At 45.0% G+C, this 15,760-nt stretch overlaps 1 protein-coding gene across 1 annotated transcript in view; it reads left to right on the top strand.

Annotated features, from left to right (window-relative positions):
* The first annotated feature begins 218 nt into the window (after window positions 1-218).
* Window positions 219-15,760, top strand: part of MAP1B (microtubule associated protein 1B) — a 92,486-nt gene continuing 76,944 nt past the window's right edge. Inside the window, 2 exon segments of the mRNA XM_052659164.1 lie at window positions 219-402; window positions 9,065-9,166. Coding sequence (XP_052515124.1) covers window positions 219-402; window positions 9,065-9,166 — 286 coding nt within the window.

Here is a 15,760-nt window from a genome sequence, read left to right as displayed (position 1 = left end):
AAAGAGGCACCGCCTCCCCGCCCTCTCTCACTCCCGGCTCCTCTCCGCCGCGCGCTCTCGGAGAGGGCGGAGGGGGAGGCGGCGCGCAGCGCCAGGAGGAGGGGAGACGCAGGGGGCGGAGCGGAGACAGCACCTTCGGAGATAAATCCTTTCTCCTGCCGCAGACGAGCGGAGCGGCCGGAGCCGGGCACTTCGCCGAGGCTTAACGGGCCGGCAGGATGGCGACCGTGGTGGTGGAAGCCGCCGAGCCTGAGCCGTCCGGCAGCATTGCCAACCCAGCGGCGACCACCTCGCCCAGCCTGTCGCATCGCTTCCTCGACAGCAAATTCTACCTGCTGGTGGTCGTCGGCGAGATTGTGACCGAGGAGCACCTGCGACGCGCCATCGGCAACATTGAGCTTGGTAAGAGGCCCTGCGCCCCCAGGGGACGAGTTCGGGGAGACGCGCAAACGCGACCCCACCCAGGGCACGACGGCCACCTTTCTCCTCCGGCACGCCCCGCACTCTGTCCAGATTCCTCCCCCCGCCCCCCCCGCCCCAGGTTCATTTCGGAGAATAATGCAAATTATTAGATTTGCGACCCAGTGGGAGAGTGTCCTAACCTTGAGGGATCCGTCACCAGGCTGGGTCTACAGATTCCAGCTGGCTACCGCCTCTCCGGCTAAATGAGATGCAGGTGTCAAAGGGGCAGAGGCTGCAATAAAGCCGCAACCGCAGGACACCAAAGGTGTGTGTGTGTGTGGGAGGTGGGGGCACCGTTGCAATTACCTCTTTTATCTCCCCCTTCCCCCCCGCCACAGCAAAATGCTGGGATTGCCCCTCGTCAGCAGACCCGAGGCTGAAGTACCATGTGCCAGGGCGCGCGTGGGAATCCCTCTAGCCACAACCACCTCAGCCCCGAGAAGTGCCTTTGCTAGCTTAAAACCTCTCCATCTTTTCTTCCCTCGGAATGACTAGGCTAGTCCTAGGGCCACGCCCGCCCCCCCCCCCCCCCCCCTCCGGGACGCAGAGATGGAGAACCGCCTGCGCCTCGTTCCCAGACGGCGCCTGCCTCTCTACTGCCCCTGGGGCCTCGGTTGCAGCTTTCAGCAAGGACAATGGGACCCCCAAGTTGCGGGGTGGGGCGTCTCCTTTTAAAAGTCTTTGCCTCGGGAGTGATGGCTTGGGGGTGGGGTGGTGGGTAGGGCCGGCGCCTGGCCGGGAGCGGGCAGTAGGAGCGCGCTCTGCAGAGGCCGAATAGCGGTTCGCTGGGAAACCCTGGGCGGGGCCGTAAGGATCCAGCGGGCGCAGCCTCGGGCGCGCGGACCGACCCGCCCCGCAGCCCCACCCGGGCTGCCGCAGTGCCCCCGCCCGATGCACCTGCCCCCCGCACTGCGGCGCCCCCACTGGGCGCGCCCGGCCGGGCGTGCGTTCCGCTGGCGCTTGGGGGAGCAGCGTGCCCCTCGTCTGCTTCAACCCGGCTTTGTTGCGCGCGAAGTCCCCGGGTGGTCAGCTCTGTCCTCTGCCTTTACCTCCCCCCAACCCCCCACCCCGGCATCGCAGACCTCCCCTTCTCCCTGACCGAGGTCGCCGGTCCCTCCACAACCCCAGCCCGTGCTCTATTCTCTCGGGGTGGTGCTGAAGCGCGTCTGCCCCGAGACACCGGCTGGTGGGCGTGGTGCAGTCCGCACTGCGGTCTCTACGGCAGCCCGAGGCGGACAAAGGGCGTTCACGCAGCCCTCGTTCCCCGCGCCCGCCCCCTACTCCCCATGAAAGACGCGAGAAAAGCTTGTTTTAGAGGAAAAAAAAAATGAAACTCTAGTGGTCTGCCTCTGCATTTGGAAACGGTCGCCTGTACCCAGAACAAAAGGCTGCAGGGTGGAGACTCGAGTTGCAGACCTGGTTCTTTTGTTTAACTTTAAAGCACTGGTGTTACTTTTTGGCTTAAAAAAAGAAAGAAAAAAATGTGAGTAGAAAGCAGACTTGTTATTTTATTCGGAAAAAAAAAATTGAAGAATAGGCTAGGTCAATAGTGAAATGCCTCATTTGAGCATCGAATAACCCTTCATTTGTCAAACTATAGTCCTTTGAATTTGATCAGTACTAATTTAGTTTATCTGCACATTTTCTCCTTGGAAAATTTCATATGGACTGACTGGGTGTGGCTGCTGTATGAACCTATGACTTTGGATTTTTTAAAAAATATTATTTGTCAGCACTTTTGCTGGGAAGTAATAATAAAGCAGGAGGTGTGTTTCTATGTATAAAAGGTGCATAACCACCCGATGTGGTGGGAGGAGAGGGACCCTCATCCCCATTTTGGAGACGGGGGCCCAGAGAGGCAGGAAGGATAGGGAGACCAGCTCAAGGTCACACCACTCATAAGTGACAGAATGTCGGCACTGCGGCATCACTGGTTTTCTGGCCCCGTCATGATGTTAGTGCAGGCCAGGCTAACATCACAGGGAGATCAAAGAGCAATTTCTAGAGCTTGCTTTTATACAAAGGCAGTAGTCATCCACTTGTGGGCAGCACCCCATGCAGGGAGGTGGCTCAGCAATCACCTTCCATGTAATTATCTTCCTGCTTTGTTACTCTGCTGATCACCCTTTTAGTGCCCTATTCCTCAGGGGGGTTATTCAAGCTGCTTCTGTTTGAGGATAAACTAGATTCACCCAAGTTATCGGTCACTATGACGTGGTCTCGGCTAATTTTCACACTACTGGAACTTAGTGATCAGGTTCAATTTTGTCTTCCTGCCCCTTTTCTTTTTTAAAATTTATTGATGTATTATGTAGTGAGGGAAAGGCTCAAATCATAAACGAGGAGCTTGGTGAATTTTCACAAAAAGACATACCTGTGTGATCCTGACCAAGAAACGGACATTCCTGGGACCCCCCAGAAGCCCCCTCAGGTTTCCTTTTCAGTCAGCATGCCTTCCTGATTTTTTAGTGCCCTGATTTAGTCAGCTTTTTGCAGGGAACTCTGAAATAGCAGTATTGATCCCATTAAGAATCAACCAAGTGAATGAGCAAAGCCATTTCCTAAGGCACAGTAACAGATGCTGCTTTTCCTCTGGAGATCAACTCTCTTGGGTCGTGGGGTCTTGGATGCAGCTCAAACCACAGGGCCTTCCAGTGCTAAGTGGAAATACTGCTCCCGTAGCTTTTTTGACAGTCAGAGATGACTTAGCAACAGGGCAGGCTGGCTGTTGCCCTGGCCTGATGTGATGCTTCCTCAGCTCTCGGGTTCCAGCAGGGCCTCCTCCTCCAGAGGTCACTCTGATACCACAGCTGTGGTGGCTGGTGCCCATGGGGCCGGTTGTGTGAAGCAAGATGGAGATGCTCCGGGGGTTCGGCCCTGGTTGTGTGCCGCAGCCTTTCCGCAGGGAAAGCGGTTCATCTTCTGCCCCTCTTGCTTATCTCCCCTCTCATCCTGAGGAGGCTCTGTGAGTCTGGAGACCCTGGCAACTTGGATTTTTGCCATTTGATGATTTAAGGCTCTATGGGAAACCCAGAAAATAAATCTGTAAGAAGATGGCGGAAATGCAAGTACATCAATAGGCCTGAATCAGCCCACCAAGGAGGCTGAGTACATGCTTCTTGAAACCTAGTGTTACTGAATCAAACTCCAGGCAGCTCACCTGCACGCAGTAAAGCCAATCTACTGACCCCAGATTGTGGTGAAGGAAAGTGCAGCTTTATTGTAAGATGCTGATGTAAGGAGAACGGGGAGCTCGTGCTCAAAACCCCCGAAATCCCCCAAGGGTTTCAGCAAAGCATTTTTAAAGGCAGTGTGAGGGAGGGTGTCCCAGAGTGTGTGATCAGCTCATGCACCATTCTCTATTGAGAATTAGATTGATGATGAGGTAGCAAGACTACGTTGGGCTTCCTTGCTGGCTCAGATGGTAAAGAATCCGCCTGCAATGCAGGAGAGCTCGGTTCAATCCCTGGGTTGAGAAGATCCCTTGGAGAAGGGCATGACAACACACTCCAGTATTCTTGCCTGGAAAATCCCCATGGACAGAGGAGCCTCGTGGGTACAGTCCATGGGGTCGCAAAGAGTTGGACATGACTGAGTGACTAGGCACAGCACAAGACTATGTTAATGAGGACTATGTGCTGATGGTCATCAAGTAGTTAGTTTCTTCCATTTGATGGTGATTTTAGCATCTGAAAAATAACTCAGGAAATATGCTTCAGATACTAATATCTAGGTATTTCAGAGAGGAACTAAAGCAGAGGGTATAGGGGAAGGGTCTGTCCCAGAAATGTCCCATAGGGTCCTGCTTGGTTACACAAGGACAGAAGACCATCATTTGTCGTTTCTTCAGCTGCATTCAAAATGCATAATGTAGGGTCTGGTCATTTCTTAGTTCTGAAGCAACAGTCTTTGCTCAGACTGGTCTAGCTTTATTTAGTTAGTTATGCAGGACTCCATGCCAAACCATTGTCACTCCTTGGCACCTCCTTTGCCCCCTTCCTAATTAGTCTGCAACAGAGACTTAACAGTCATCCTCATTTTTAGCACAGTCTCCCCTCCTCCAATTTATTTTGGGACATAGACTACATACACTCATGTCTTGCAAAACTAATTCTAGAGCCTTGTGAAAAGTTTTCATTGCTTCGTTTTATTTTTTTTAAACTAAAACATGTAAAAAACACTGTCAGTTTGATTTCAGTTGCTGTTAGAGTGTAACTTTCCTCTGGTTAACATTGGGAATCAGCAGGATTTGTTCATCAGAAAGATAGATGTGTGTAACATCTACTGCCCTGGATTTTTAGATGTAAGTTTTGCTAATTACATTGTCATTTATTGAATACTTTTAGTCTAAATTGGTTAAGAGAATTAAGAACCCAGGAAAGAGTTAGGGCTTTGTTTCCATTTTGTTTTAACAGGAAAACAAAGGGGTGGTGGGAATGAAAAGAAATGTTGGGGAATGATATATTTATTATATCCATCCATCTTCATACTTTTCAAAATCAAAAGGCAGATGGATTTCTGCTTGTGCTGCTTAACTGGCATTGTCTACTAAAAGAGTTCTCTGATCCAAATATAAGCCAATCCCCAAACTTAAGGTCGTTAAATTGATGAGTCATTGTTAATCTTCTGTAAAGGTTTACCTTTTAAATAAGTTCCAACTTTTACTGCCAATAAATAACTTATTATAAATCACTTCTTTTGCTTGTTTCTAATGTAAGATGCCAGCCAAGACCTAAGTTATTTATCATCAATGCTTTGAAATGATGAACTGTGTGTAAGATGGGCCTCCCTAGCCTGCATTACACAGAACACATAAGTTATGAACATTAACTTGTTGGCTTAAAACAAAGGGGAAAAAGCAAATTGAAGGTTAGGTCAAGGGGAAAAAAGACAATTTTTCTCTAAAAAAGAAGACCTTATTGAATTTAGCATTTCCTTTGTTTTAATTATTTCTTAATGAGTCTAATCTGACTTCAGATCACTATTTAATACAGTTTTACAAATAGAATTTTATGATTGTAGTTAAATAATTCAGGAAATTGGGCAAAAAATAGTCAAAAGTCTATTTCTGAGAGGGAGCAACTAAAGCTCATGGAAAAAAATCAACTTGTCATAGGTCCCAGTAGCAGATGGAACCCGGGTATCATTTCAACACGCAATGCATGGCCGTTTCCTCATGCTTTCTATCTGTTGTTTCTTTCAGGATATAGATTTTAGCCTTTAAATGAGAGGCTTTAAAAAAAATGTTGCTTTTATTAAACAATCCTATAAAATGCTTGCATCATCAATAAACTTGGTGAAGTCTAACCTGTATAAAGTAAGAGGATGTGGCTCTTCCTTTTGGTTCACCCTGACTTGTCCTGGGATTCCTGCCCCCTACCCTCCTGCCACACACACCTTTTTTTCCCCTCTTTTTTTCATCTGTCAACTTCACGTGCACTTAGCCTTCCCTTTGTGCACTGCCTGCCCTGGAATCAGAACTGAGATGGAAAGGTCCTTTGTTCCCCGCGGGTCATCAAGCTAGAGAGAGATGGTACTAGCTTCCGGGGCTGGAAGACAGCCCCGGGTCAGGCAGGGGAGTTCTCAGGGTGCCTTGCCATAGGCCAACTGCCCAGGGGTGGCAGATGCTCTCTGGGCCCAGTTTAAAAAGTACTTCCTAGTGGTCCAGTGGTTAAGACTCCATGCTTCCAATGCAGGGGGTGACAGGTTCGATCCCTGGGCGGGGGAACTAAGATTCCCTCAAGCCTCATGATGTGGGGGATGGCTGGGAAAAGAGGGAAGTGCAGGTTGATTTCCTCCAACTGGTGGAGCTGTTTTGCCCCCATCTGAGAAAGCCAGTAAGGGCATAGTCATGACAGATTTGCTGGAGAAGCAAAGGCCCAGGGAAGAACTCGACCTGGCGTGGTTTGGGGGGATAGTCAAAAAAAGGGCCAGAAAATTCCATGGCTTTTCTACTCCTCACCAGAGCCCAGAATGACCTCCTTCTGAAAGCCTCTTCGGAACTTCTTTACCGGCACCCCACTGTCCCCTCCAGTCATGAACTCAGGGAGGGGTCAGTGTGAGAAGGGCCGAAGAAGACTTTATTTTGGTCCTATGAGCTTTAGAGGATCCACTGCTGGCTTCCTCTTAGGCACAAAGGGGAGATATATAAGCCAACGGAATGCTGTAACAGCTTTCATTGAGAGGTACTATTTCCCTTTACTGACATTATCCAGTAGAAGATACAAAGTAATTACACAGTATTTTCTTTCTAAAATTGGTATAGAAAGTGGCCTGGTTCCAAAATTTTCCTTTTCAACTAAAATAACTGGTAAATCCATTGTAACCTTTATTTTATAAGTGGTAGTAGTGATTATGCATTCTTAAGATGTAATTTGGCTGGAAATTGCTCCCTTGAAAAAGAGAACCTGAATTTTTAATTTCACTGGGAGTATAAAAAAGAGAAATAATCATTGTATCAGTTGTTTGCTAATAGAACTTAAAAATTACTGAATGATTTTTCTACTTTTTCCACTTTTAAATTACAAATCATAGAAGCAGAAGTTTATGAAAGAAAAAACAAACGTTTAATTGCCTGTGTCATGACAAGTTAATTGAAGTCAAGGGAAAAATGGCAAAGAACAATCTAGAACAAGTCTATGTATAGCCCTAGATGAAGCCATTCAAATAATGTAGCAATTTAGACATAACTTAGAACAAAGGCAGAAGAATCCTGTGAATTTAATTTAAATACGTATGTCTCGTTATTAACTTTTTGACCCTACTTGACAAGCCAGAAGACAAAGTGGAGCTCAGACCTGGAGCACAGATAATCCAGTCACTAATTTCCAATTAAGCAGTTCAGACAGGGGCTTGATGGTTTTCCACACTAGCTGAATATATAGAATATATATGTGGAAGTCAAATATTTTAATGAATTCAGACCTCTTCACCTGTCAAGCTTTCTGTGGAACAAAAAGGAAACCTCTATCAATTCTGCATGAAAAAGATTCACAAAATCACAACATGCCTTTCTTGTTAAAATTTAAGTGTTCCTTTAGCACAAATGCAAACTGAGGCTGTTAATGTTTCCAGGGAGACCCATAAAATTTTCCCTTATAATTTAGCCTCTCTTTAGCAATGTTAACTCTTGCACACCTGAATCCTTCCCATGGATTGTATGAGAAATATCTGTCTCTATTTAGAGGAAGAGGATGTACATCTATTTGAAAATCTTCCTCATAATTCGGAAAGGTGTTTGGTGTATCATCTGAAGATATTTTAGATGTATAGTCAACTCAGTTTACAGAATCTTTGTAGTTTGTGTATATACATTGATTCTTTGCAGAATAGGAAAACTGAACAAGATTTAAATAGGGGTAAATGCAGATATACTTTGAGGATTTAAGAGGTATGTTTAAGTAACATACTGCCATTTATACTCCCAAGTCTGTATGCATGACTAATGACCAGCAAAAATGATTAAATGATCAAGTGTTTATTTAGAGATAGTTCACCTGTGTGATACACCTACATGTTCAAGTCCCTGCCTTTAGTAGATAGAGAGTAAAAGATTGCCTTTCCAGAGGTTTGTTTCTGGTGGTTGAGGATGCTCCATGCAGGGGTAGAGTCAAGGATACTGCCTACATAATGGTTCTCCCACGAGCCATCTATTTGGGAAGATATAAAAATACACTCCAGAGTTCTGTGATTCCTCAGTTTTGCCTGGCCCTCCCTTCTCTGCTGTTCTCTGGGTTCCCCTCTAGCCACCTCTTCTGGAAGGTCAGGAGAGAGGAGGGAGGTAGGGCATCAGCACCCCTCACCCCACCTTCCAGCCTTGTGAACTTTTATGGGAATAGACAGTTCATGGCCCCCAACTCAGTAGAATTTTATAAAGTATAAAAAGTTGCCACATCTCTTTGCCTCTGGATAAGAAAATGTGGGACAACTAACAATTGTGAATGAAAGAGTTGTCTGCCAAGCTAGTTAGGTAAATGCCTGGGAGGACAGATAGGCCAGATCTGCCTTCTTAGCAAAGATTACACACATTTTGATTGATATCCAGGGGCTGAGAAATCAAGGTCAAAAATGGGAGGAGTAAAGAAGAGTAACCAGATATGCTTACAAAATGCACGTGCACACTGCGAAAAGCTTTAAAAACAGACACGTGGACTTGAGTGCCAGCCCCCGTATTTACTTCCCACCCTCATTCTCCGTTTTCTAGCCACGTACAAGTGGACCATGGGAAAGCCAGCGATTGTCTAGTAGCCCCCTAACTGCTACGGAGCTCACCATCTTCCTGTCCTTTCTGCTCCCTCTCAGGAGTAAAGCCTGTCATTTTCCTAATAGCTGTTTTCTTTTACTCTTCCAGAAGAGCTGCATTTACATGTTATGAGGGGCAGAAGTTCAGTCCACACTGCTAGTTATCCTTCCCCTGTGGCCTGGTGGAGAGAACTCCCCCGCCCTCCCATTTTGTGGGCATCCACTGCTGGTCACCAAGCTCTTCAGCAAAAGAGCCTCCACTCCCTTCCTTCAAGCCTGAGAAATGCTACAGTGATGTTTTCCAAACCACAGTGAAATGACTAACTGGTGGTCTGTCATCTGTCTTCCTTTCTTTCCTTAGGAATCCGATCATGGGACACAAACCTGATTGAATGCAATCTGGATCAAGAACTGAAACTTTTTGTATCTCGACACTCAGCAAGGTTCTCTCCTGAAGTTCCAGGTGAGGCTTTCAGTTTTGTAGTAGTCAACCTAGAATTCGAAAGAAACAGGCGCTTGGCTGGAAAGCTTTGCCTGGAGCATGGAAAAGACTTCCTTTTATTGCTAAAGGATTCTCTTGTGTTTGTTATTATCAACTAGGTGAGCAAGAAGCCACCTTTTAAGAAAGTCAGCTAACACATTGTGTGGGTTTCTATTTCGTGGTGTCTTAGAAGATTTTAAGTTCCAGGGTAAATTTAAAAATTTCATACTTATCTCACTGTACTCTGAGCTTAAGAGATTGTAGTCTATTTAAATGTGAATTTTACTCACATGAAGTTATGAATACAAATTGGATGCTCCCAGAATTCCATAAGCACCCTCCCTCTCAAGAAAATGAAATATGTGCGTTTCTGAATTTTCTATCTCAGTGAAATATGTATCATTTCATCATTGCATTATCTCCCACTTAGTGTGGGTAAAAGAGTTTGGAATTCCAAACTACTGTTAAGATAGCCTTTCTTTCAGAGATGAAAATGAATACTACTGGATAATGAAAGGTAAGGACACAAAAATTCATCATTTATGAAGATGCTGCTGCTAACCAGCTACTTCACTGAGGAGGTAGTCAGACTCACCCACCTTGTCTTCCTCTTGTGAGGGTGATCCATGCTTCTCCCACTTGGTCACATTTGAGGATTATGAACAGTTACTGCTCTGTAAAGACTCAACCTGGGGTGTGTCTCTCGACAGTTCTGCCATTGATCTATCACAGTTGCCATTTGGCATTTTATTTTTTGAATATCACCTAAATATTATGTAAAATAGAGACTACTCTTTTCTGTCTTTATGATTTTGCTGTATGATTGCAAATTTTATTGGCATTGATAAAAAAATCAGCAATGAAGTTCAGCCCTTTTGCCTGACTACATCATATTCCATTGGGCTTCTCTGATAGCTCAGCTGGTAAAAAATCCGCCTGCAATGCAGGAGACCCGTGTTTTATTCCTGGGTGTGGATGATCCCCTTGAGAAGGGATAGGCTATCCACTCCAGTATTCTTGGTTTTCCCTGGTGGCTCAGATGATAAAGAATCTGCCTACAGTGCGGGAGACCTGGTTTCAGTCCCTGGGTTGGGAAGATCCCCTGGAGGAGGGCATGGCAACCCACTCCAGTATTCTTGCCTGGAGAATTGCCGTGGACAGAGGAGCCTGGTGGGCTGCAGTCCATTGGGGTCACAAAGACTCGGACATGACTGAGTTATCATATTCCACTAGCCTTGTACTTCCCGAGATTTGAAGCCATGTACAGAATGTCAGCCTCTTGACGCATCACACTTGACTGCAGCAGTATGCCCATGAGACTGGAATCATTCTTCTCTTTGAGTTTGATCTTAGAATAAAATCCCATACTTTGCAGTTATCAAATGAATCATAGCTTTCAAGCATGGAGTTGAGTAAATGTGTTAAGAAAAACTTAACAAGAGCTGGTTCATTAAAAGTTAAAATTGCTGCAAAGCCATATGAAAACCAGCTCTTAAGTAACTTTGCATTGAGAAAAAAAGGGAATGGTCCAGAGCCTATCAGATAGCATGTGATTTGCTGAAATTAAGGTACAGTATGTGGTTATTTATCTCGTTGTTATGTTGTATTTTTATGTCTTACACATTTCCATGACTTTTAAAATCATCTTATGAAAAGAAAAATAAGGATTTTTCCAACAAGTATGTTTCAAAATGTAAAATTCAAGCTTTTATCCTCTCTCTGTAGGTTGTTCTGGCTTTCTTACTATGACTTTTTTTTTTTTTTTTTTGGTAAATGAATCCTATGGTGCTCATTGTGTTCATTCATACTTGGATTGACTTTATAGAATGACAGTGTATTGCAAAATGAAAGGCTGCAAGAATTGCTGAAGAATGAACCATTTTGAACCAGAGACCTGGCATTACTCTTGTGGCCTAGGAAGTTCTGGTCCCCCAAACCACTGCTTTAGCCTATGTACCCCATTATCCCTCTTTTTCCCGCTGAAACCTCCTGCTGTGTGTCCAGAGATTAGCCCCTGGACACACAGCACCTTCCCATTCTTGCCAACTCCAAGAAGATAGTACGAGCTTCGCTCCCCAGCCTAAGAGTGCACGGTGCAGGGACAAGCATCTAGAAAGCAGCCCATGAGGGTGAGGCCCTGTGAACCTTCCCCTTCAGAGTGGGGTGAAGGTTTCTAACTAAGACTACCACAGATGATAAAAGCACACTTCGGGTTCAGTTCAGGTAAGTGAGTGTGTTTTAGAGAGAAGAGATGTTATCTTGGAGGAGGATGCAAAATTGGGGTGAGCAGAGATCAACAGGGTGATCGCTGGATGGACCCAAGGAAGCCTTTAGCTTTTCTGGAACTGATTGAAGGGTTTTATGGGAAAGTTTGAGATCTGTTTTTAAATGGATCCACATCTCGTGTCTCTTCCCCACTCCTGGCACTTGTAGAAGCTGAACCATATACCTCAAGCCGATAAATGGAGTCAGCTGAACCTCTGCATTTAGAGTTTCAGGAATGTTAGTTAACTGAGTTTAGGCATGGAACAAGAGGAAGGTCAAATCTTTTAAAAAATAAAGCTCTTCTTTGGGACTTCCTTGTGGTCCAGTGATGAAGAGACCACATTTCCACTCCAGGGAGTATAGGTTCAATCCCTGATCGGGGAACTAAGGTTCCTCATGCTGCGTGGCCAGAAAAATAGAGGGGGAAAAAAAGTTGTTTCTTCAGCCAGTCTTAAAAAAGAAAACCTAGATAGCACCTACAGTGTGCCAGGCACTGTGGGATGGGGAACGGTGAACACACAGTGATGAACAAAAAAAAAACAAACCAGTCACTGCTGTGCTTACTCTTCTTGTGAGAAGAGCAGGCATTTAACAGTCACATACAGACTAGCATAGCATTGCACTCTGCATCATGTCCAAACAGTTTTTGTTTCCTTTTGTGTAGGCTAGCAGAGCTATTTTATTCATTGTCCTCTCTGACACAATGTAGTGGCAATGGGAACCTGCAGAGACTTGATTCAGGACCCCCGAGGACACCAAAGTCAGCGAAGGCTCAAGTCTTACATGAAACGGCTTCATATTTGTGTGTGACCTATGCACAGCCTCATATTCTTTAAGTCATCTCTAGGTCACTTATAATACCTAATACAATGTGTAATACCTGAAAGCTATGCAAATAGTTGCCAGCCGGTGGCAAATACCAGTATTGCTTTTTGGAACTTTCTAGAATTAAGTGTGTATTTTCAATCCTCAGTTGGTTGAATCTGTAGAGAAGGGTCCTGTGGATACGAAGGCCCAGCTGTAGATGGGGAGCTAGGATCGCTCTTCTGCCCGTTTTACACTCATGGTATTAATACCTCTGTTGCTATTTTTAAGAATTGGAGATCCCTTATGAAAGGCTGGTGATAGCCTCCAGGGCAGGTAATAGATTGTGCGGCAGCACAGCCAGATTTGTGCTCGAGTCCTTGTTTAACCCGTGTACTAGTTTTTAAATATGGTTTTGAGGTTCAGTTGGCCTGTTTCTTGAAGGTTGCAGGTCTTGTGGAATGGTTTAGTCATCTTGAACAAATATCCTTTGAGCAGGACGCTGGAATGTGTTACTTTCTCTGCAGAAGGTGAGGGTCATCTACTGAATGATGAGGTCAGGAGTCCTCCGGTTCCCCAGAATGTGAGCCCTGGGGTCGCCAAGTGCTGTCTGCCTCTGGCATACTCTGTTTCTTGGAATGGCCGGTCATCTCGGGCCATCTTACTCTCTCAGAGCTGTTGCAGCATCGACTTCCTAAAAATCCTTCAACAGATGTCTGTGTGGCAGGGGCTGGTCCCTGCTGATTAGCCCTGGTTTACCACCACTCCTGGCCACATCTAAGGTGGACTCAAGTGAGACCAGTTCTCTTGAGAGAAAAGGTTAGGTGTTGTCTGATGAACACAGCCCAGTGTTCTCACTCAAGCCAAAGTTCAACAATTGAGTCTTTTCACAATAGAGCAACAGTCTTATATTTCCTTATGTGTCAAAATTCGAATACTGTCATAAAAATTTTTTTAATTTTTCTATGTATTTTTTTGTACCTTAATCATGCTGAATACGAATCATTTTGATAAATCTTATGAGAATTGAGCTAGGTTTACCATGCTGAATGGCATTTATTTCACTCTCCATTCCTATTTGCTTCTCTCCCTAACTTAACTTTAGATCTGTCTGCCCCTAACAGCAGAGAGGGGACATGGAAAGTGTCTCATGATTGCCTGTGTTAGACATCATTTCAAAACAACAAACAAATATGAATGATTCCTAGGACGAGGGATACCAGAATGAAAATTAATTTCAGTCTTTTTTTTCCCATCATTTTGCTACGTCTGTCTGCTATAATAATTAAACATTTTTGTTAACCCAGATTCTCGCCAGCAACATAATGCAGAGCCTAGATCCTAGCTCTAAACGTTACTTGCTGTAGGATCTCTGACAAGTTACCTAACCATCCTGTGCCTCAGTCTGTGAAACAGTGATGATCACTTCTACCTCACAGTTTTTATGAAGGTGGAATGAATTAATTTGTGTCAAGATCTTGAAACAGTGCTTATCACACAGTAAAACAATACATGTAAACTAGTATTAAAATTGTCTCCCTTGGTGAAGATCTATGAGACTTGTATATTTGCTGATTATTATTATCTAGGGGAAGTGGTGGCTTTATATATTGGCTGGATTCCTTTTTGTAATAATTAAAAATTTATTTTAAGGTGTTTCGTAGAGAAACAATTGCCTTCAGCATTGTCAGAAGGCACATGGCTGGTTGCTGGTTATGTGTAGGGGGCAGCAACCTTGCATGGCTGAGTTTAGGAAAGTCCTTTGGGTGTGAGGGAGAAGGCAAGGGCACCCCACTCCAGTACTCTTGCTTGGAAAATCCCGTGGACGGAGGAGCCTGGTGGGCTGAGGTCGAGCAAAATGGAGGAGATGCATTAAGGTACTGACATAGCAGGACCTCAGGGCATGGTTGAAGACTGTTTGCAAGATGGTCCTGTCCCTGCCTATGCTGATGTGAGCAAAGGTGCTAGCTGGCTTTCCTGCTGTGATAATACCTCCATGGGTAACATCTTCTGATCCTTCCTATTCCTTGTTTCTCTCTTCTCTTCTCTCCAAACAAGTGACTATAGATTTTGCCAGTTTCAAGAAGCAGATTTCTTGTAGTTTATTTTCTTAGTCAACTGAACAAATAGTGGGACTTTGGCATGCTTACATTTTGTCGCTAGTTTCACCACTCCTAGATCACATTCACAAAAAGCTTTATGTGGTGTGATTGACCTTGTGATGTGGGTATGGGTGGTTCTGTTTAAGAATCCATGCCTTTTCTCCGAAGGTAAATAAACCACAGATTTGTGCTGAGTGACTGCTAAAAATATCTGGCCTCAAGATTGCTTTTTGATGGAGAATTGAAATCAAGCCCTTTGAATTTAACTCATGTGAATCCCCTCCTCCCTTTGACATTAATGAGGCAAGGATTTACATTTGCTGGTAGACTGATAAGAAAATACTAAAATGCTCTTAGAAAAGGTCTAAGAATGTTTGCAGTCATCTTCTTTCTCTGTCTAGACTTGTATGTTTAGTCTGTCATTGTACAAAATTATAGCCTAATTGTATGTGCCTAGAATACATCAGCCCTCTATGACAGCCAGTAATGAATGTGTTTTCAGCTCTGCTCCTAACCTTTGAAAGATAAAGCACACAACTATACTTTCACTTGCATTTGAGAGGCTGACTTAACCCTCAGGGACCCTGTGATTTCTGAGGGAAAGCAGATGCTTTATTCTCCTGTTTTCCCTCTCAGCATACACACAGGTTCAGGCACTTGCCCACAGGCCCATCGGGCTCATCTTTTCTCATTGCATCGTCATTCGAGATTAGAGGAAGAATCCTGGTCTTAGAAGAAACATGGCAAATAAAGAGCCTTATTTTTGTGGAAGTAACCAGACCTCTGTTTAACATCCCTTGAGGTCATTGCCGCCCGCCTGGGAAGGGGACTCCCATTTTAATGCAAATTGCTCGCCTTTCTCTGCTCACCCCCTGCCCTCAGCCTTCCCAGGAGCCTTCCCCTCCTGCTCTATGCTCCCGCCCCAGTGCTCCCATTCACACGCTACAGCAAACCTTGCCTGCTTGCCCCCACTCGCATTCCTTTGGAACAGTGAGAGGTCCAGACTTTCCGAGGAGAAGATCCAGAATTTGGTAGTGTATGCAGTACTAGGCGCTAATTCCTGTGAGGTTTACAGTTGGCTCAACTTTGAGATTTAGCGATCGTTTATATTCATAGATCCTTATAGTGCACGTGATTGTTTTTCTCTTTCTGGTGCAGGTGTGGTCAGAGGAATAAAATGATGTTTCATTGCCCTGTGCAGGCACCTTCATTCCCCAGGGTTGTTAACGAAGGCTCATTCAGACCATCCTAGAAATACCCATTCATCTCACTTTTTTTTTAAGTCAAAAGGATGCTTTACTCTGTTGGCTGTAATGGCTCTCAAGTGGTTCCTCATGAGCGCTGTGGAGCCACTCAGCACAGGCAAACACAGGCAGGAGGGGAACAAAATTGGCTGCCTGGGCCC

The sequence above is a fragment of the Budorcas taxicolor genome, chromosome 20, assembly GCF_023091745.1.
Source record: "Budorcas taxicolor isolate Tak-1 chromosome 20, Takin1.1, whole genome shotgun sequence".
NCBI lineage: Eukaryota > Metazoa > Chordata > Mammalia > Artiodactyla > Bovidae > Budorcas > Budorcas taxicolor.
Note: the sequence above shows the minus strand (reverse complement) of the source record. Positions and strands in the feature narration are given on the sequence as shown.